This window comes from Mesoplodon mirus, assembly GCF_964341445.2.
Source record: "Mesoplodon mirus genome assembly, chromosome: 9".
Lineage (NCBI taxonomy): Eukaryota > Metazoa > Chordata > Mammalia > Artiodactyla > Ziphiidae > Mesoplodon > Mesoplodon mirus.
Genome location: NC_138985.1, coordinates 35,805,060 through 35,827,432, shown reverse-complemented (window position 1 = coordinate 35,827,432; position 22,373 = coordinate 35,805,060). Strand labels below are relative to the sequence as shown.

The following is a 22,373-nucleotide window of genomic DNA, read 5'->3' as shown; positions in this document are numbered from 1 at the left end:
ATGGTAAGGTAAGAATGTTTATTAGACATACAAGTGGAAATCTCTAGAAGACAATTGGATATACAAATCTGTCTGAGTCTCATGGAGGGAATGAGGGGTTGGATTTATTGATGTAAATTTGATACCCAGCACATAGATGTTATGAAAAATCATGGTCTTGGGTGAGAGGACTAGAGGATGTACAGTGGAAGAAGGAAAACCTCTAGAACATATAGATGGATTTGTTCCAGAAACTTAACCTTATGCATTTGTGGAAGCTGGTTAATAAGTCTCTTTAAAGCTGTTGTCCTCATGTCTGATGCTGGACTTTGAAGCACACAGGGCAGGCAGTAAGAAGAGAAGAAGGATATAAAGTTGGAGAGGAATTACAAGCTGGAATCCACAAGTATGAACTGGAACTCAGTGAGGAAAGACTGAAACCCCTGTCAGCAGCTGTTGCCTCTGACCTTGACGTTGTGGGTGTCCAGCAAAAGCCAGGGCCCTTGGTGGTGGAGTTAAACACATACACCTGTCCCAGGAGACAAAAGCTGAAGGAGGTTTCTAAGAAGATGGGGTAGTTGCAGATGCAAATATAAGAAAATATGTATGTTACAAAATGACTGCTGTTTCTCTTCTGCTCTCCAAATCTCCCAAGTTTCCCCTTTGGCTCAACCTAAACAGAAACAGGCAAGAAAGGGAGTTCTGGGAAAGGGAGCTCAGCTTAGCCAGGTTGACCTGCTGCAAATCCACCAGAGGGGGTGAGCATAGGTAGAGGAGAGATGAGGTTGTAGGTTTGAATCCCATGGCACTCAAAAACTTAGAGGTCAGGAATACGAAGTTTTTTAGCAAATGTCCTTAAGTGCAGAGGGCACGTCCTTCTTCATTAATTCCTAATTATTTTTGGCTGCAGAGAGGATGTGATGGTTGGAGCTTGGACTGTGAGATGGAGTCCGCCTATTGAGGATGAATATGCGACAAGATAGAAAATGCTTCTATTAGTTATGGATTAGTTAACTCCTTGTTCTGCCACTTCAGGCCTGGCCCTACCCCCAGACTGTGTTTACAAAAAGGAGAAGTAAAATTTGTCACATTTAAACCGCTGTTGTTTTGAGTTTTCTACCACCTGCAACCAAACCTAATTCAAACTGATAGAGTGGATTCAAGAGAAAATGAGAGGTCAACACATGAAGACAGACTATAGCCAATATTTTGAAGGAATTTAACTATAAGTTGGAACTCAGAAATGGGTCTCTAGTTGGAGGATTAGTGAGGACAGGGGGAGATTTCTTTTAAGATGGGAAATGTTACCATATTTTTCTATAAGATTGGGGATTATCTTGTAGAGAGGTATTATTAATCCTCTAGAAAAAGATTAAATTGTTGCAAGGAATTGTGAACTGAAAAATAGGAATAACAAAATTCTAGGAGAAAGATTTACTTGTCTGGGGGAAAATTATATTTGAATTCTTCTCTTATATAGATGTTAATATTGTTATAGTTAAAAACTGTAAGAAACAGCATTCTTGGAATTCAAGCAACTTAGCATAATTTTCAATCAGGCAATCAGGAAAAAAATGGATGATATGCCATGTTTTTAGTGGTGTAAATCTTACTTCATTGAAAATAATTGGTAGACTTTTTATTTTAAAATGTAGATCAATCAAAAATGTTTAATTTTATTTCCTCCTTTATTTGCAACACACATTGTTGTTTCTTGTATTTTAGCCCTAGATAGAGCTTATCAAGTTATTGTGAGGATATGATGCACCAATTAGCTTTTCATGCTTAGCTATTAAAATTTCATTCAAAGTGTACAGTTTTTATTCAAGTTCAACTTTTACACCATTTTAACAATGATAAGTGATCCGTCTTCAGATCATTAAGCAATTTATTAAAATTCTCCTGCAATTAATTTTAGGCAGAGCTCTAATGCACATACACTAATTTATCCTTGAAAACATGCTAATTTCTTACTTGTATCTAATACAAAGTAAAATTCTAGCTTGAAATATTCTTTCTCTTTGGGTCTCTGGGGAAAGACGTTGTTTTATGTGGTTATATTTTTTTGGCAAGCAAATAGAGTGAGGTTGGGATTTACTTGTTATTTTCTGTTCATATTTTTGCATTATTTATTACCTAGTATAAACATGGGATTATATAAAGAAATATTTATATGCAATTATATCATTGTCTCATAGTAATAGTAATATTAGAGATGCTTTAGTTATAAGACACAATAGTCATAAAATCAGGGATGATTAAATTTAGAGATCTCCAAACTATTAAATTTTCAACTGAGTTTGCTAAATTTTCGTCAACATGTTTTCACAGGAGATATTTTCCTATTTAATACCTTTGTTTCTGACACATTTATGGTCATATCTTCAAATTCTAAGCCTCTTGTTAAGAAATAGTTTCTTAACAGAAGTCTTAGTGTTTTTTAAATTAAATGTTGTATAAAGAACATTTAAATTATTTATCCTTAACTGTCAAGACCCATTCTATCAGCCATGAAAAGTGACCATGCTCAGAATATAGTATCACATTATCATTAGATAAAGCACGTTCTTTATTTTGTAATAGTAAACAAACTGCGAGCACGAGTAGGCTTGTACTGTGGTTTCGTTTACAATTGAAAGCATGTAGTACCAGTCTTGGCCTCCACATGGTGCTAGTGTTATGTACTGGGACATCACAAGCCAGAACTACCTGGTAACACAAAATAACCACTCACACTGCCCATCAAAAATAATTCCAATAATGAAACAACAGATTCAAATAAAAAGACACTATACCTGAAATCCTGCCTTCTTTAAAATCTGGCTCATGCACAATAATAATTTTGGCAAACCATTTGTGGAAATTGTAGTAAAGCTAAACAAAAGGTGACATGAAATGAGTTTAGATTTCTTGTTTCATCTTTGGGATCTCACCAGTGGGTTCAAGATCATGTTCTTTTTTCTATGGATTGTTTTCTCTCTTCCATATATAGTTATTTGGAATGGTGTTAAGGAAAGGAAGTCCTTGGGGGAAAAGAGGCTTTGTAGGACTTCTGCCAGGTTTTTATTTTGGTCATTGTGATTCCTTTGAAGTCTAAGATTCACCTTCATAGCCAAAATGTGATTTATTTTGAATATTCTGATTTTCTGTCAGATTCTTCACAACTTTAGTATTTGTTTCCATTTCTTTTAATGTGAAACATTCATTTAGTTGATGGCAGCTTTATGTGATATATAAAATTTTATATCCATCTGCCAACTGTTTGACAATTGAAGATACTATAAAATATTGCAAAATATTTGGCCTTTTTGCTTAGTTTCTTGCCAACTGACTAATGGTTAATTGCATTGGCTTTATATAAATCCTTCCTTTTCTTCTTTCATAATAGGATACAATTGTTTGCTTCCTTTTATGCTTACGTATTGGCCATTTGTCCTCTGTAGAGTCAAAGTGAACAACTACAAAAATGATCCAAAAAATTAACAGAAAAAAACTAATCTTTGGTTTCTAGATAGCTTAAGCTATACGAGTGCCTTGCAACTATCACACTCTCAAACATTTATTGAATAAATTACTCCATGCCAACTGGTTTGGGCCTGGCTTTAGCAGTGGTAGTTAAACAACAATGGAGATCATAAAGAAAATGAAAGAGGATTCAAAACTTGAAATAAAGTTGAAAAAAAATTACATTGAATTATCACTTACTTTCCTCCTGCCTTCCTTCCCTGCCTCCTTCTTTTCCTTCCTTCTTTCTTTAAAAAAATAAATAATCTAGAAACTGACCTTGAAAAATTTAGACCACTTCTTGCCAGGAAGACAAAAAATACAGGTGATCTTAAATTCTAGAACGAGATTAAAGAAGCCAGTGGATGAATGACTCCTTTACTGCAGTTTATGGCATTTATTATTGGTCTCATACTAAGTCCCTTTCTTAAGTGAACTATGAAATGTTTTTTTTCATTTGGGTACATTAGTGGTAACGTTGTTTGAAAATGTTGGAATCTTTTGGACAAAATAATCTAAACATCAGTTTATATTGGTAAGTGATTTACTACCCCTAAATCCTTTCTTGGAAACTTCTTTCTTCTCCTGTAACCATAACTAGAAATGTGCGTGTGTGTGTGTATATATACATATGCATACATATGTATATATATTTCCATAAATAAGAGTAACTATTATTATCTGACAGTTTTTCTTAAAATATCTATTTGTTACAAAACTATTGTACTTTTCAATATGGAATAAAGATTATTAATAGAAAAAACCCTATTTGCTTAGTTCCCTTAGAAATTGGATCTTTAATAATTTTGCCTACTGTATTTAGCTCCAGTGTTGTGCCTGATTACCAAGCTCAGAAGACTCCAGTCAAACCTAACAGCTTACAAGGGCCAGTATCTAGTCAACGAAACAAGTCACTAGAATTTGTGCAGCTGGACACTATAGCCTGGAATGGAATGAACAGAGTATGCGCTGCCATCTGACACAACCTGGGATGGAGGGCTTTATCTGGTGAGTTCAATCTCAGTCATAGAGGCTGGTTGTCGACTAAAGCACGAACTGCCTTGAAAGGTTTTTATTGTTAAACTGTGTATATTTCCTTACTAACATTTATTAAAGATAAGTTCCTGCTAGTGTAATAATTTGGAAGAGTCATTACAAAGTCTTATCTAAATAATATTCTCCAAGAAGGCAAGTGTAATGATTGGAACACGGGCCCTGGAGTCTGAGTGTAAGAGAGCAGATTTGTTGCTTATCAGTACTTCACCTCAGGAAAGTTACTTAACATCTGTGTCCCAGATTCTTTTTCCGAGTAAATGGCAGTAAAATTGGTTTCTATTGCATAGGGCTGTTGTCTGGATTAAACTGGATTATATGCGAATGTGCCTTGTACAGTGCCTAGTATACAGAAAACAACAAATGAACATTTTTGTCATTATTATAGTAATTGTTTTTATTCTATTAAAATGGAAACAGTTTGAAGTGCAGTGCTAGGTGTTGAGGACACTAATCAAGTATTAAGAACAGGTCACCATCAGTGCCACCATTAACTCCCAAATATGTGTTAAAACAGGCATATAAACCAATAAATTAAAATGTATTATGGAGGTTTCTCTTACATTTTTTTAAGATAACTAATTGCATTGCTGCCTTTTTAAGGAATTATCTATAGCCTATAAGGAAGAGTATATAGGGAAACCTCTCAGGACCTACAAATTAAAGGATTTCTAGAGTTAATGACACATAATAATTTCATTTTGCCATTAAAAGGGCATGAGAAATAGCACTGCTCTTTGATTAAAGTCAATTAAAGCTGATACCTGGTCACAATGCTTCTGCTTTTCCTTATTATCAAAGACCTAAAAGAAAATTAGAGAAAACCTAGTGTCAGTCAGAAATAAAGAACTTCAGAATTCTATAAAATGTAAATTTTGCTCAAATTTTGTCTTTTTTTTTTTACTAATACAAAAAAATGGAAAAATAAAAGGCCAATTTATTGAATTATTAACTATCTAAATGATTACATCAGAATGGCATCAGGCAAGCGACTGGATTGGCTCCTGGCTGGTACTGATTGACAGGATGCCGTTCTCTGAACTACTCTCAATTACATACAAACCAGGAATAATTTAGTTGTCTCTTTTCCGTCATCCTCTTGAATCACTGAATGTGAGAAATAGTGAATCCAGACTTCTGGAATCCTCACAGATCCTGTTCATCATCTGAATGGACTGATCAATAAACACATCAACAGTCTTGGTTGTAAAACCCATCAGCAGTGATGTGGCAGCGGCAGCAGTAGCTGGCAGTATTGATGGAGCATTTGAGATGCTCTAGATTGCAGGGCTAACAGGAGTAGAGGAAGGATTAGTGAACCTGAAAGGCCATGACCATTGTAGAGAAAGTTTATCTTTAGTTCTAAAAAGGATCATCATCATTGCTATTGTGATGTGTTGGTTGTTAATAGTTTTAATCATAATGTTCTTGAGATGTAGTACTTATTTGTTCACCTATACTGTTCATGACATCATTTTTGTGTGCAATGTTCAACTGGAAAAGCTAAGGGCATGTCTCCTCCCATTCTAAGTGACATAGGGAATCATGTTACCTCTTACTTAGCCCTCAACTATCTGCATCTCTCTCTGGCTAAAACTAAAATAAGTTTCAGTGACAGATAGGAAGGAATACAATATCAGTGGCTTACTGATGCTTTATGTTTGTCTAAGAACCTGTTTCCCAAATCACAGTAAGTAAAGTGTGTACAGTTAGTTAAGAGAGACTATGTATGCAGTGGTAATAAATCAACCAAATAGTTTAACATATGTTTAGTTACTGCTTGTTCTAAATTTGCTGTAGGTCAGGGTAACTTTCCAGGGCATCTGTCCCCAGTGTGGTGATTCATAATCCAAGATGCTTCAGTCTCATAGTTTCACCATTTCAGTGTAAGGCCTCCTCCAGAACTTGAGAGGGACAGAAGAATTGCTTACGAGTATTTCACTGCCTCAGCCTAGATGTGATACACGTCACTTCTGCTCACATTTATTTGGTCAGAAATTGTCACATGGCTTAACATAACTGCTTAGGGGCTGAGAAGGGTAGGCTCCCATATTCATCTTCTGTCTTCCTGGGTAGGAAGAAAAGAAAGAATGGATATTCTCAAGGCCATTTGTAAATACTGTGTCCCACAATATGTGAGATAATTTTAAGTGGTGCAGAGAATAAACTTTTATAATTTTTGTGTGTTTTCAACATGTGTTTGAAAAATGTAAGTAGCACACTATGCCTATGAGGTCATGGCTTCGTTTTATATAAATTTAAACTTTAATTGCAGACACTGTGTTCTTATGATAAAAATGGTAAAAAGTGCCAAACAGATGCCTAATGTTTTAATAACACTGACCAAAAAGAACCACTCTAAAACTCAAATTTTAGTACGTAAAACTTTAGGTAAACTGGGAGTACAAGGTGGGGCATTAGAATTTGCTCTTTTAGCAAATACCCTATACCCTTCGTGATTCAGCAACAGATAGTCTTGGACCACATGCTGGGAAGAATTGTTTCAGAGGCCAGTTGCTCTTCTGCTGTTAAAATTGGGGAACCAGGGACAGAACGCACCATGGGGGAGCCTGGAACTCCTGATGAGTACTCAGTTCCCCCCTTTTTTTCCTCACTACTGTGTGTGACACTAACCACAAAGGGTTAAGGTTTTGGACAGAAACATCTGACCTGGTAGGCAATACCTTCAGAGCTGCCATTTTCCTTCTTACCTGGTTTTCCATGTTGTCTAAGGTTGTTCAAACTGGCAGTCTCACTCCTCTCAGATCAAATATAATAAAATCAATAGGTATTATTGCTAGTTCCAAAGCTCTTCCTTTTACTGAAGCTCCTCGTTAGTTCACTGTTGGTGGTAAGTCAGTTTTGTTATTTAATTTTGTTTTTCCATTTCCACATTTTCTAAGGGAGCCTAGAAATCTCTCCCAAGGAGGGTGACTTTGATGTCCTGATTTGTCTGTAATAGTCTTGGTTGTCTGTGATTATTAATAGAAGACTCTTTTACTTTTAAAAATGTTCTGTTTGGATGATAACTTATATGGTGACCCTGCTCCTGAGAACTCTTCTTGTTTTATTTTATGACGTGAATGAGTGATTTGGTCCCAAAGACCCTTCATTCCATTGCTAGTGGCTAGAGCCACATGGGGGTAGCTGAGGCTATCGTTAGTATTTTGAATAGTCATTTTGTGGGGACATCATCTGTATGTTCTGTAGAGACTAGAGAGAAAGGTAGAAGGACATAGAAAGGAGTTAAAGGGAATAAGCAATGACATTGATGACGGAGGGATAAACCAAAGCACATTTCTGAGGAATCCAAAGGAGCTCATTATTCTGGCCCAGACTTCAAAAGGTCCTAACCTTATCTGAAGGATGACATGTAAACACTGAAGATGAATCTTGGTGTATAGCTATATGTATGTAACTAACATTCATAACCTTTATCCCTGCATCAAGATTTCATGGTGTGAATTCTGTGCCCTAATGAAATGGTTGTAACGTCTTACATTGCCTCAGCTCCTTACTAGGGTTAGGACAGGCTCTGCACAATCTTAAGTGGAATTTCAGTTGCATGAGTGTAGCCACATATTTGTAATAAAAATTAAATGCATCACATTTACTTTTTCTGGAACCCTACCATTAGATAACACATAAAAAAGCTGCTATTTACTTTCTAGTTATTTCAATTCTGGATGAAAGTAAAAGAGGATTCCAAAGGTATATTATAGCACACTTAGAAAAACCTTTAGGTCTGTAGCTCATCAGACTGGCTTTTAAAATATGCAAGCGCCTACAGAGACCACCCCAGGTTAAAAGTATCTACATACTTCATGGTACTTTACTCTTAAATAATGTTTAGAGTTTGTTATCTTTTGTAGACCTTGGAAATCCAATTATTTATAATATCCAGTGACATTTACATTTTGCTAAATATACTCTGCTTGTAATAGGACGTATTGTGCTTAGGAAAATGGGTATAGAATGCCTGGCTCTACATTTGCTTATATATGATGCAAAATACCAGGGTAAACTGTGTAATCTTTTTGTTATAAGTACATGATTTTAAAACCATAATTCTCAAGAGGTATCCTTAATCATTACCATGTAAAATGCAGAATGAGAAAAAGTTAGAGTTGAAATCGTTTGTTGACCATTTAACTTTCAGCTATCAAATCAAATATCCATTCACGTTTATTGGTACCTTAAAATAATACCATTCATTTGCATGCCAACAGCGACAGAGTGTTTGGTTTAGTTTTTGAGACTGATTGAAAGTAGATTGTAAAGTTGACCTATTGTGTTAGACTTATTTACACAAACATAGTGTCTTGGAAAATAAACTCTGAAAGTGCATAGCAGTTGAATCCCAAGGTATTTTACATCCCCAGTTTTCTAATGTCTACTGAGATCTCTCCCATACGGAATCTCAAGTTTACCATAGTTATCTTATGTAAGAGAAAAATCACTTTAAAAGTTAATTATTCCAAAATTTGAGATGAAATTTATGACTTGCTTATAAAAAAGAACTTGCTTTTAATTGATTTGAAGAATTTGCCTCTGCAAAATAATTTGTTAGTTTTAACCTATCTATGAAACAATCACAGATGACAGGTTTTCAGGTTCTTAAAACGCTTTCCTTACAAAAGTTGAAAAAAACATTTCTGAGATGTAATCAATATAAAAAGCCAAAAAAGTGAAAAAAAATACAATTTCAGTGGAAACGCAAAAAAATCAGTTTGGGTACTGGACGGTGACAAATAGATTGTTTAAAATGAATCTGAATTTATTCAAGGGTTAATCTTGATGAGTGAACATTTAAAAGCCCTTCCTGACACTCCATCCTCTCCTGTTATACTTACTCTTAAGTAAGCAGCCTATGGTGTATCATTCTCCCTCCTGATTCCCCTTTCCCATCCAAATGCGAACTTCTCTGCTGTCGCTGAGTGACGCGGGGCCAACAATACTGGGAGGGCGGGTGGGGCGAGGGCACGTGGACCAGAAACACTTCCTAGAAACAGCAAGTACGCGGCTCAACCCTGCCTGAACTTTCCCCGAAAACACAGCTCGCTGACAGAGCGGCATCCCTGCTGGGTGGATCCTGCAACTCCTAGAGGGAATGGCACTTCTTGTTTTTAATTAGCAAGGTGAAAGGTGAATTAAAACTAGCTGTTTGGCAAGTCAGTGCAAGAGGCTGACTTCTGAGAGGCTAGAACGAGCCAGAAGAGAACAGGAGCTCCACGGGGGAAGGCAGTGGGTGTGCTGGGGTGGTTGTTTTTTCTGAATGAACCGCTTGCAGAAGTGACTAAAAAAAAAAAAAAAAATACAGTTTCTTCCTGAATCCACTGGCATAGTGACTGAAGAGAGCTCTAGACAGGACATGGCTCTGAAGACTCACTCCTTGGAATGTCCTCTTGCTCCCGGCTTATAAACAACTGTCCTGGGGAAAGGCAGGTTTTAAGTATCCAAATACAGCCTGACAAATGGCACTTTGGAACTGTGCTTTCTGATGACAACGCGTTCGATTTCTGACAAAGCCTCTCTCGCACGCTGCCCCTGGAGGGGAGTCCTAAGTAAAACTCACCCCGCCTGAAAGTGAGGATCGCTGACGGCAGGCAGGCAGCATGGCATCTGCCGGGTACCTCATCACCTGGCTCCTGTGGGGCTACTTGCTGGAGCTCTGGACAGGAGGTCACACAGCTGACACCCCGCACCCCCGCTTACGCCTGTCACATAAAGGTAAGTCACCTTTTCAGATCCTTTTGTTAAAAAAAAAAATGAGAAAAGAATTAAAGTCATTTATTTCACATTGATCTTTGGTTTTCGAGACCCTTAACATACACCTGAAAAAAATGATTGCAACACCGACCCAAGCTTCTGAGTACCTCTAATGAATAGGTCATACTTAACCACAGCTGAAAATAGTGTAAAATAACAGCCTAACTTTAGAGATGTTGTTTTTGTCTTGTAAATATTAGGTTTTGTAGTAAGTTCACTCACCAGCAGACATAACAGAAGAGGGTAGGAAGCAGGTAGTAAAGAGCCTTGAGGGGCTGAATCCACCAAGTTAGCAAAGGGTATTTAAATACCAATGTATGCATTTTGGGAAGCAAGTATGTCAGGGAAGGACTGTAAAAATAGAGGTGCAACTGGTTTTCTGTTTTGTGGTGTCCATAATGGGGATGAGAGGAGGAAAAAAGAAAACTCCTGAGAATCAAAATGATTCCTTGCCCATGATAACAAAGTCATCTCCATGTAATTAAAATGACTAACAACTGTTATAAATTAGCTTTCTAGTTGAATTGATTATTAGAAATTTTTTTAATGTGTGGCAAAAAAATGTTAGCAACCCTTGTGAACTGATTTATACTGATTAAAGTGTTAGATACTATTTACTAGCATCTATTCTTTTTAATGTAAATTCATATTGCTTAACTGAAGATCCATCTATCAGAGAGCACTTAAATATTTTATTCTGCAACTATGTCTTGTAAAGCAGCATTTAGTCATAAATGATTAAAAGATAGCTTTTGCATCAGGACCAGTAAAAGCCAGTCATAAATAGGTTTGATGACTCTTCCTGTAAACACACAACAAACAAAACCCACACTCTAAGAAAGTGACTTTGCTGACTTAAAAGTAACTTGGAATACATTTTCAGGAAAGAAGTATTTATTATCATTAACCATTGAGACAGATAATAGATGGAATAGTGAGAATTACATAAAAGACATTTTTCAATTGTGTAAGTTTTTAAATTGTCCCCACTGTAGAAAGAAGTCTCTATTTTAAAAATATGAGTGTAATCTTTACCAGAAGGAGAAACAAAAAGGGAGGGCTCAAATTTATGACACAGTTTTTTTTTTTAATTGACAATCATCAGTAGATTGGACTATAGAAGTTTCTCGTTTTTAGAACAGCTATAATCTATGGGTATTTTCTTAGTTTAAATAGATTTCCTATAGTACTCCCCAGTAGATAACATAAATTTAAGAAACACATTGACACTGAATTTGTAAAGTATTTAAAATATAGTGCCTAGAATTAGTATAATTCATTTGATTTGGGAAGATGTATCATGGTATGTATCAAAATACATATTCCTAAGTTAAGATCAAATATATCTAAATGTAAAAATTTGATGTGATGGAATATGGACACATAAGGATGTCAGAAAAAAAAAACATAATAATGGATTCTTTTTCTTATGTAGACAAGCGGATAAGCTGTCAATTTGGGCAAGCTGCCATTCTGCTATGCATGGTATCAACCTTTTATACCTCATTACTAGGATACTTGTTTTTTGATAGCTCAATATCAGTATGTTTCCAAAGATACCTCATTTTAATATTTCATTGGAGAGCTTCTGATTTAGTCAGTGCATACCAAAACTCTAATGCATAATGTTGCCATCAGCCTTATCTTCACCACATCTCTCTTAGTCAAAAGAATAACTCTAATTGATTTTATGAGTCCTGTTAAGTGGTGTGGGAGGACCACTGCTAGAAGCTATGGGTACACTAGACAGAAAACTCCTGTAAGATTTCCTTTTGGCTTTTCTTAACCTTTTGATTTAAGGGCACTAGCTGTAAATGTGCAATATTGTGCTCTTATGCAGACAGTATAGAGTTACCAGAAAATAGAATGTTCCCACTTGCACAGTTTAGTTAGCAAAGTCAGCTAAGAGATCACAGCGCAGATGCAACCTGAAGCAACAAATGCCTCCTGTGCCGCAGGTGACTCAGTGAAAGAGAAGCACAGGACTGCCTGAGCAGGGATATTCCATCCCTTCGATACAGTATGAACAGCACATTCACCTCTCTACACTAGAGACTCAATAGACATTTTAGTGGTGTCTGAAAACTGGGGGCAGAATATTTTGAAAGTATACTCTTATGCTATCTTAAATGATATCCAAAATTGTACAATTTTAGTAGTGAGTAAATTAGGTGATTAGTATTATAAATGAGTGCATGGTCCTTAAAAATAAGAGACACTACTTATAAGTAATCTAGCACCTCTGCATTGCTGCCTGACCCCCAGTGGAGAAAGCCAATAGGCTCCCTGAGGTAGCCTACTGGATTCATCCAGGGATTCATTTCATAGCAGTGGTCCATGCCATATTGGAGAAGGACAAGCATCTTTCTTATATCTTCCATTATCGGGATGGTGTTGGAGAACACAAACCTCGTGTCACTTCCCAAAGAGAAGGAGAAAGTTTCAGTGTCATATGTTTACAAAGCTTGAGTTACATTATATAAAAATATGTTCAGAAAAAAAAAATGCCCAGGAATTGCCCTTTTTCTCTCTCCTCCATCCTTCTCTAACTCTGGAAGTGGCGTGTTCTTAAACACAGCTTGAGAGGAGAAGAACATTAGGACCAAAAGAGAGAAGAGGCAGAGAGGGAGAGAAAAAAGGTAGAAAGTTGGGATCAGATATGGAGCATCTTCGAGCTTACTCCTCACTTCTCTCCACCCACAGTGGGGTAATATTGAATTCCTCCCTCTTCTTATGGAATATCCACTCCACCCCAATATTAAGCAAATATGCTAACTTAAGACAAGCCTTGTAGCTAAAAAGATGAAATATTTGCTCTTGTTGAGGCAATGCATATCTTTTAATGCATTTTATAGGTACAAGATACATTGGGTTAACAAATAAAAACATACAAAGATAAAAATGGCAAGATTCTGCCCTGCCCTATAAGAATTTTCAGTCAAGATTTGTGTCCAGATTAACTATATCAGACAAGAATGTTAAACTTTATGAACAGTTAAGAATTTATAGCCAACTTTATAGCCAATACCCTAAAGAGGGTAGTTTGGGTATAATTCATACAGATCGATAATATTCTACTACAAGGATTTCTTTGAAAAATAGCTGTGCTCCTCATGACAGAAATGAAGGAAAGAGAGAATAGAGGGAGAAGTGTCCTGGTGGATTCAGCCACTTCCCTCTGTTGATGTCTGTTCTCTCCTTGTCTTTCACCATCCTGCATTAATGAGGTTACAGGGAAGGCAAAAATAGCCTTCTTGATAATGGAGCTCAAAGAAGAAAAAAACAAATGAGCAAAGCCCATGTCAAAGAAGGAATCCCAATGCACGTGGAAAGCCCCAGAAATTCAATCGAGGGAGGTTCCAGATAGGGTAGGTGTTCAAAGACCCAATGAGTAACTTCACAATTGCAAAAGCCAAGGAGAATGAATGCCTGCTGATAAGCAGAGGATGTTCTCCCAGGATGTTTGGTGAAAAGATAGCTAAATAAAGACATGAATATGGCAGAAGATCATTGCTAAAATATGTTGATATTATAAATTTAGATTTGAGCACTGAATACATATCCATACATATAGAACGTGGGATAGCGAGTGTTAATAATTAGTCTATCTGTATTTGAATATGGTAACGAATTAAATACAGATTTGTCATAGTTCAGAGAGCTCAGATTTGAAGTCAGAGGTCTCTACTCCAGCTCTAATTCTTCCACTTATACTAATGGTAATTATCTGTGCCTCAGTTTCCTTAATTTGAAAATAGGGGTAGTACTGGTATTTTCCCTGTATATCTCACTGGGTTTTTGAGAGGATCAAAATGGAACAATAATACTGTAAAAGCACTTTATAACCTAAAAATTATCTTATTAATGTTTCCTGAAGACTGATAGAAAATGAGAAGGTTAGATGGAATCATGTCCTAAAGACAAAAAACTCTTGGGAAATGGCTTGAGTTTGGATATCAATAAGTCCTAGAAGGCTTCCCTGGTGGTGCATTGGTTGAGAGTCCGCCTGCTAATGCAGGGGACGTGGGTTCATTCCGCGGTCTGGGAAGATCCCACATGCCGTGGAGCGGCTGTGGGATCCCGTGAGCCATGGCCGCTGAGCCTGCGCGTCTGGAGCCTGTGCTCCGCACCAGGAGAGGCCACACAGTGAGAGGCCCGCGTACCACAAAAAAAAAAATAAATAAAAATAAATAAATAAATAAATAAATAAATAAATAAATAAATAAGTCCTAGAATGATGCTAGTATAGACAACAGCAAAACTTGGTCTTAATTTGCATAAAACGTGTGATTTATCCTGATTGCATTCACTCCAAATCCCATTTCCATACCTTTGACCTCTAGTTATAATAATTTAGAAGATAATTACATCATCTGTGCATTTTCCAAGATTCATGGCCAATATTTTTGCAATAGAAGGGTGTATATATCTGTTTGTTACACATACTTTTCACCACACATTTTAGAATTTTTTTCACTTTGCATTAAAAAAATTGAGATAGAATTCTAGAAGAGCGTAGTGATAAATAAGTTTTGAATGATCATCCTGGAGGCTGTGGTATTTATTTTCTATCCAGGGCCAATGTTATAAAGGCAGTGACTGAGCCAGTTTTTTGTGAACCAGCTCATAGCTTGGGTTTCTCAGCCAGTAACTAGGTATTATCAGTAGTGACATTAGTCACACATCCCTGTGTGGTTAATAAATAAAAACTGGTCATAAGGCATGATTCATAAAGAAAGTAGTTAGATAGGACCCAGGGGTAAACACAAACTTTACTGCCCAGATCTCCATGAGGGGGAGTCAGTGAGAATTAAGTGGTGGATTTATTAAGAAACAGTTTATATTTAAAAAAAATTAAAAGCCACTGGGTAACATGAAAGGAATCACAATATGTTTTGTGGAGTTTAGTTTACACAGAATATACTTTTTATAGAGGAAGTCTATGTAAGGATTTTAGATAACACTATTTTTTGTCTTTTTATATCTGCTACATAGAAATATTGCTCGTGCATCACAGAAATGCATCTGGAGACACAAAAGCTTCTGAATGGTTCTATGAATTATTTGGTGTTTTTTTTTAAATAAATGTATTTATTTTATTTATTTTAGTTTTGGCTGCATTGGGTCTTCATTGCTGCACGCAGGCTTTTCTCTGGTTGCGGCGAGTGGAGGCTTTCTCTAGTTGCGGCGAGCAGGGACTACTCTTCGTTGTGGCGCACAGGCTTCTCATTGCGGCAGCTTCTCTTGTTGGGAGCACGGGCTCTAGGTGCGTGGGCTTCAGTAGTTGTGGCACATGGGCTCAGTAGTTGTGGCTCGCGGGCTCTAGAGCGTAGGCTCAGTAGTTGTGGCGCATGGGCTTAGTTGCTCCGTGGCATGTGGGATCTTCCCAGACCAGGGCTCGAACCTGTGTCTCCTGCATTGGCAGGCGGATTCTTAACTACTGCACCACCACGGAAGCCTGAATTATTCGGTTCTTATCTGTATGTTGAGTATGACAGTGAGAACACAGTTATCTTTAGTATAGAAATAGGGTGAGGGAAGGTCAGAGTTAGGAAAAGCAAAAAATGAACTGGGGCAATTTTGGACCAAAAAATAATTTAGTCACATAAAATCATTTCTTAAAAGTTTTGTGAGGACTGTGTTCTATCCATAATATAGAACCAGTACTTGTTCTTGACTAAAAAATACATGCAACAGTCATGTTGTCACAATGGAATATTCTTGCAAAAATTTATGCTGCTGTATTATTTTGCTGCCGTGTCAGATTTGTCATTTAACGAGGGTATTTCACAGAGACCGCCTATCTTTCTGTCTGGTATGAGATCACTTGGTGGCCCCAGTCCTACGACCACATAATAAAGCACCAAACATCAAATTGGTCATTGCTGGTGAAAATTATTGTTAACGATCTGCTGAGTCAGTTTTCTTTCATCAAAGATGTCTACTGGAAACATCCTGGGGAGTTCTGAGTGGGAGAGCGTGTGAAGATTTACTCCTTTAACTTGTGTCTAAGACTCTTCTGTGGTTTAGTAGAGGAATTTAGTCTGCAGGAATCCAGAAATGACACTTTGCATGCAAGCATGCCCCTTCATACATAGCCACCACGGTATATAAGTGTTCTGGTAAGTTCAGTCTCAGAGAATTTAAAAGAAAAGAAAACTGAAATTATACCGCTTACAACATTTTCCCAAAAGGTGCAAAGTAAAAATTTCAGTTATTCTCTTTGTTTCAATAGACAGGGCCAGTTGCTGTTCATAGTCTTTAGTACAACATCTGACACTTTGGAATATTATATACATTGTACAAAGGATGATGATTATTTTAATAAAGAATTTTTTCATGGTATGGTTTTAAATAACATTTGAAGCATAAGGGAAACTATCAATGTCATTAGTTATTTCTTGGGCTTAAACATTATTCTTTGTACTCATGATAAGGATGATAATGACAAGGCTAGATATTTTATCAGCTGGATTTTCTGAACTATGAAGGAAAAGGATATGTTAATACACCATTTGAACCAAGTGTTGCAATCTCTGATATTGGAGAACATTTTCTGTCAAAGAATGTGATGATTTCAAGAACAGAAATGTCTGTGGAATTGATAACTTGATTTCCTGTTGCCCTGGTGGTGGCCAAAGCAATTGATTACTCAAGAAGTTTTCAGCCTGCCTTGGGTCTAATACCTAGTTCAGGATATTCCCACCATAAGGCCCCATTGTCCTGGTAACCTTGACTCTATAACTAGTGTGGAAAAGGAAAAGAGAAATTCATGACTTGCCTGATTTCTGGGGCTTAGAAACGTATTTCTACTTCTGTCTTTAGTCATCACTGCTTTCTGCTCAAGGACTTAGCTCATAGCCTTGGCACAGTACATGTAGAAAAGTAGTTTAGGCTCAAGTTTTACAAAACACTCTCACATTCTAATATCAATAGCCTAAAAGCTCTAGACTTCGGTTGAGGCCTACATAATCTGAATGTTGCTTCCGGCTGTACGCCATGAGCAAGTTACTTATTTTCTGAGTATGAATTTTCTCATCTTTAAAATGGGGTAATATATAACTTGCAACACCCTGAAAGAATTACATGAGATAATGCGAATTAGTGTGGTAAATACTTTAGCCTTAAGAAGCTTTTCATAAATTACTCAATGAATCAGAAGAGGTTCAGGGAGAATTAGCCTACTCTGGTTCCCTTTTTTATTCTAAAAACAGTCGTGAGTTAATTATTAACTTAACAACTTAAAATAAGGGAAAATCTTTAGTCATCAGTTTTTTTACTTGAAAGCAAAGGTTTTTTTAAAAATGAAATCCAGCTCTTATTGGAGCAGATGCCTAGAAGTTGGTATCTCTCATGCTTGTAAGTTACTGTAAGATTATTTTGTTGATAATTTAAGGAAAGTTGGAACTTTATCTGATGGCACCTTGGAGACAAGAGACCAAAGCCATAAAATAAAAGTTACTAACAAAGGTAATTGTAGGCCTGGCTTTGTAAGGCACAATAGAACAGATATTACTAAGACCAGATCACATTGTCAAAAGTTAAACCAAACAGTGTCCTGTAAGCAATCAGCCCAACATGCATTGTTTGCTTTGAAAGAAAGCTTTCCATTCTGCCTTCCCCTGGACCCACACACAGGTAAGGTATCTGCTGCACAGCATGGTTCCTTACCCTTAGTAGGTGTTCAATCAATGCTCATTGACTGGGTATATGAATAAAACAGAATGATTTAGAGCAGTGTTTTTTAAAGAAATGTCTTATTCCAGGGATGGGGTGAGGAGTACCAAGGAAACTAAGGAATCATGAACAACTATTTATGGCTCCTTTGGTAAAACATACATGAAGAGGAAGGCTGGGGCTTTCTCTGCCTATTCACCTTCCTTCCCCTCAGCATTGCATTGTGTGAAGCAGCTGGGGTGTCCAGACACCCTCCTGACAGTTCAGCCATATTCTCTCATCTATAATCAGTCTTCTTTTGAAAAAAAAACAAACAAAAGAAACTAGTTGTTGGTGCTCTCGTCATTCCTGGATGATCACCACAACGCCTTCCTTTTCTTCTCTTCTCACTTCTTTCTTTAACTTCTCCATGGTGTGTCACCACCACCCCACCTCTTTTGGTCTCCACCTTGCTTCTTTCCAAAGAGATATTTTGATTTCTTCCCTACCTTAAGCCAAAATGAAATTAAAACATTTTAAGTGAGTGCTATCTATTTATTGGTCCTCAATTTACCTGAGTATTTCTTTTGTTGTCTCATTCAATGAATAGAAGACATGACTTTTGAATTTAAAAGAAATTTAACTGCGTTCATTAGGCATTCAAACTTTGTTGAAATTCATGACTTAAGAAATAATGAAATATTAAAGAAATAGCTTAGTAGCCACTTGGACAACTTGTCCTGTTTGTCTAGCCTGTGTTTCCAGTGGGAGGCTGATGTTCCCAGCACCATGGCACTGTGGGGACTGGGAAGGGAGAATTAGGGTCCTGAGCAGGACAGAGCAGGGCCTGCCAGCCTGTCCCCTTTGTGGCTAAACTTGTGTTAAGTGTAAGAATATAATTTATATAAACCTATCTCTTTCCATGTAGTTTTGCTTTGTGCTCTCTGAGTTATGATTTTTAACTCATTGAAACCAGAATAGACAGGGGGTTTTGTTTACAGGATAGAGCAGAAGAGTAGCATCCCTAAGGATACATCTTAGTGGTGATTGTAGGTGGCTGGATTAATTCCAGAACCAGAAAAGAACAACAGCAATGAAAATGGGAAAAAAATAGGGAGAAAATAAGGTCAGCTGGGGACAATGACCTTTCCCCTCCTGACCAGTTTCCTCTCAGCAAATGATGGGAACCGAGGAGAGCTTTAAATTCAAAGCTCGAGATACACTGTGGAACTAAAGCTGAAGAGGAAATGTGCTGACAGCCTTGCACATAGCTATTCACTCCTGCTGATTACTTTTTTCCTAATCCTGAGTCAAAAATGTATTATGGTCCATGTGGTTTCGGAGATCGTTTCCAATTCTAGGTGTAGGACTCTTTTCTTCTCCTCACCAGACCTCCCAGCGTGTCTAGTTTCTCCAGAACACTTTGAACATTTTATTAGGAGACAGCATGTTCTAGTGGAAAGTATGTATGGATTCACAGTTTAAAAATCCTAGATTTGAATCTACAGCTTATCCTATTGGATGTCTGTTATTCTTGCTAAATCATTGAACTTCTGAGGCTTACTTTCCTCATAAGTACACAGAGACTCATTTCTATCTCGTGATTGTTGTAGAAAATGGAAATGTTCCGTGGAGATGTAAGATATTGTATAATAATGACTTATAATATTCTCTAAGTTATGTACTTGTCTTTAACTATATTTTAGGATCCTTGAGGGCAAGCAGTAGTTTTTTGGTGAGACCCTTGTGGACAGAATAAAGTGACTTAATCAGATCATTCCTCAAGTCTGGGTGTTTAGTATCTACTGAAAAAAAAAAAAAAAACAAAAGAAAACTTTTTCTTGTTGTTTTTCGCTTCCATGTTATGGTCAAAATGACAAAATAAAGGCTTATTTCTTTAAGAGGTAGAGCTAATGCTGAATAATTAACCTAAGAGAGCCTTAGTTGAATTTCACTGCAGAGGAGATGATGCTACTTGTGATTTTCTTCTGCTCTTCTTCCAGAGTAGGGGCAGAGAGGAGACTGAGCTGGGATGAAGCCAGTGCTGTACAAAGTGTCCTGGACTGGCAGCATCAGCATCCCCTATGAGCTACTGAATTAGGCTTACTAAGTCAGTAATTCTGGGGCTCAGGAATCTGTGTTTTAACAAGCCCTGCAGGGGATTCTCAATGCACATTCAAGTATGAGAAACACTGGACTAAGTGTTTGGGATGATGCTACAAAGGAGCCTCACTTTCATATTAATGTTTTCATTTTTTTCCTCCCTTCAGATCCATTATCCAGGCTAAGGTGTCATTTATTTAAATTTCCAAATTACAGCCTTGGTCTTCATACATATATTTAAATTCATAAATATCTAACTATTATACCATTCTTTACCTATTATTTTTTCTATTAGATAAAATATATATAGTATATATAGTTATTGATGATACTTTAACATATAAATTAAATTTGTTTTTAATGATTTTTCATGGTGTAAATTGTGACACGTGGTGCTATCATTGAGTTCAGATAAGAAAACATTTAATGTTGATGGATTGTGGAAAAGCATTTTGTAAGATTCCAGGTGTCCTTTATCTCTCAATGGGAAGTTTTCTTGGACTAATGAAGTTAGGTGCACTTCATTTCTCAGTTACACATCCTAACCTTTCCCTTAAGGGATACAGAAGTTTCTATATCTTTTTAATATTTATTCATTCAATCATTCACTTATTCCATGACTATTTGTTGACCTTCTTCAATGTATTAGATACTGAGCATCATGCTAGAAATTTTAGAATAAAAAACACAGTTTTCTAAATGAAATGTGGTATCCTGGGTGGTATCCTGGAACAGCACAAGAATATTAGGTAAAAACTAAAGAAATCTGAACAAAGTATGGGTTTTAGTTAATAATAATGTACCAGTATTGGTTCATTAACTGTGACAAATGTACCACACTAATGTAAACTATTAATAATAGAGGAAACTGGGCTTGGGTGTATGGAAACTTTCTTCACAAAAGCTTCACAACTTTCTGTATATCTAAAACTATTCTAAAATAAGTTTATTAAAATACACACACACACACAGTGCCTCTACCCAAACCCGTTCTCCAAGAAGCTTAAGGTCTAGTTGTAAAAAGAGACAAGTCATGATAAAGCAGGATGTTTTTTATACATACTAAAGGTTAGGACAAAGTGCTATGGAAACATAGAGTTGGGAATGAAAAAAAACCCAGAGCTCAGCCTTGGAGATGAATAGGAGGAGACTGGGTAAGAAGCAATAAGCAAACTGTCTATGTGTCTTAGGCTGTCTTGCCACCATGTCTGCCATCCTTCCACTGCCATCCCCTCTGCATATAATGCACTGTATCCTCCTAGAAATGCAGTTAGCCTTGAATATCTAATTAACTGAATTCCATCGTATTCATAGCTTTACTACTGATAGAATCATGAATGTTCTTTACTCATGTTGTTGGCCTCATTTCTATATGACTTTAAGGAATTGTCATTTTCTTTGTATGACTAATATATGATTAATGCAAATTCATGAGTAGATTTTGAAAGCTTTGAAGGCAAGTATATTGCATTTTATTGTTTGAATCCTTAGAATCTAACAAATTTAAGGTACTTAATAAATTTACCTTACCTATTTCACTTAATGTAAAGAATTTCATTATGTCTATTCACATTAGTATTACCAATCTTAATTCTTTTGTCTGATGCCACATATAATTAGATTCCTAAAAAAGATGACAGAAAATGAGCTGTTGGAGCTTGGGGGAGCATTCAGAAATCAGGAAAAAGAATGGGAATACTTCTCCTCTGCCCCTGCTCCAAAATGTTAGGCCCTAGTTTGGCTTCAGGTTTTGTTACAAAAGCTATGAAGAGAAATCCAGAACGGCTTTAAAGTTTTTCAGAAAATATCCATATTTTATTGAAAGATAGTGTGAAGCTTTTGCAGAGAGTGGTTTGAGTTCATCTGGGCCATTACATGATCAATGTCCCATTTCAATCACCTTTTCTTCCCATTTGCCCCTGCTGTGATCTTCCAGTGTCCAATGTAGCATTTTATTCATGTCTAGAGTGATGAACGATGAAGAGAGACAACTAATGCATGAAGTCAGTGACAAAGCAGAAAGCAAAGGGAGGGCTTTGAAAACGTAGCAACTTATCCTACACCTTTGTTTTTAAGGAATGCCCTAAATGACCAAAAGCAAGAATGCTTTTTGTTTTTATCAGTTTATCCCTGTGAGAAGGTTGTTTTACGAATAATTTGACTATGCTGCCTCTTTGTTTTGTGAATGTATCATTTAAAAGCGTAGCTGTAGGTAATGATATTGTGAGAAGAATAAGCAATAGTTACCAGTTTTATAATTATGGTTAGTTTATGTAAGGTATTTTCCAAACCAGGTTAATTGGGAAAGA

The 22,373-nt window shown here is 36.7% G+C and overlaps 1 protein-coding gene across 1 annotated transcript in view; it reads left to right on the top strand.

Annotated features, from left to right (window-relative positions):
• The first annotated feature begins 9,561 nt into the window (after positions 1 to 9,561).
• The window catches only part of SEMA3E (semaphorin 3E), a 273,154-nt gene continuing 260,342 nt past the window's right edge, over positions 9,562 to 22,373 (top strand). The window contains exon 1 of the mRNA XM_082632907.1: positions 9,562 to 10,266. Within this exon, the coding sequence (XP_082489033.1) occupies positions 10,152 to 10,266 (115 nt within the window). The 5' untranslated portion in view covers positions 9,562 to 10,151. The remainder of the gene's footprint in view (positions 10,267 to 22,373) is intronic.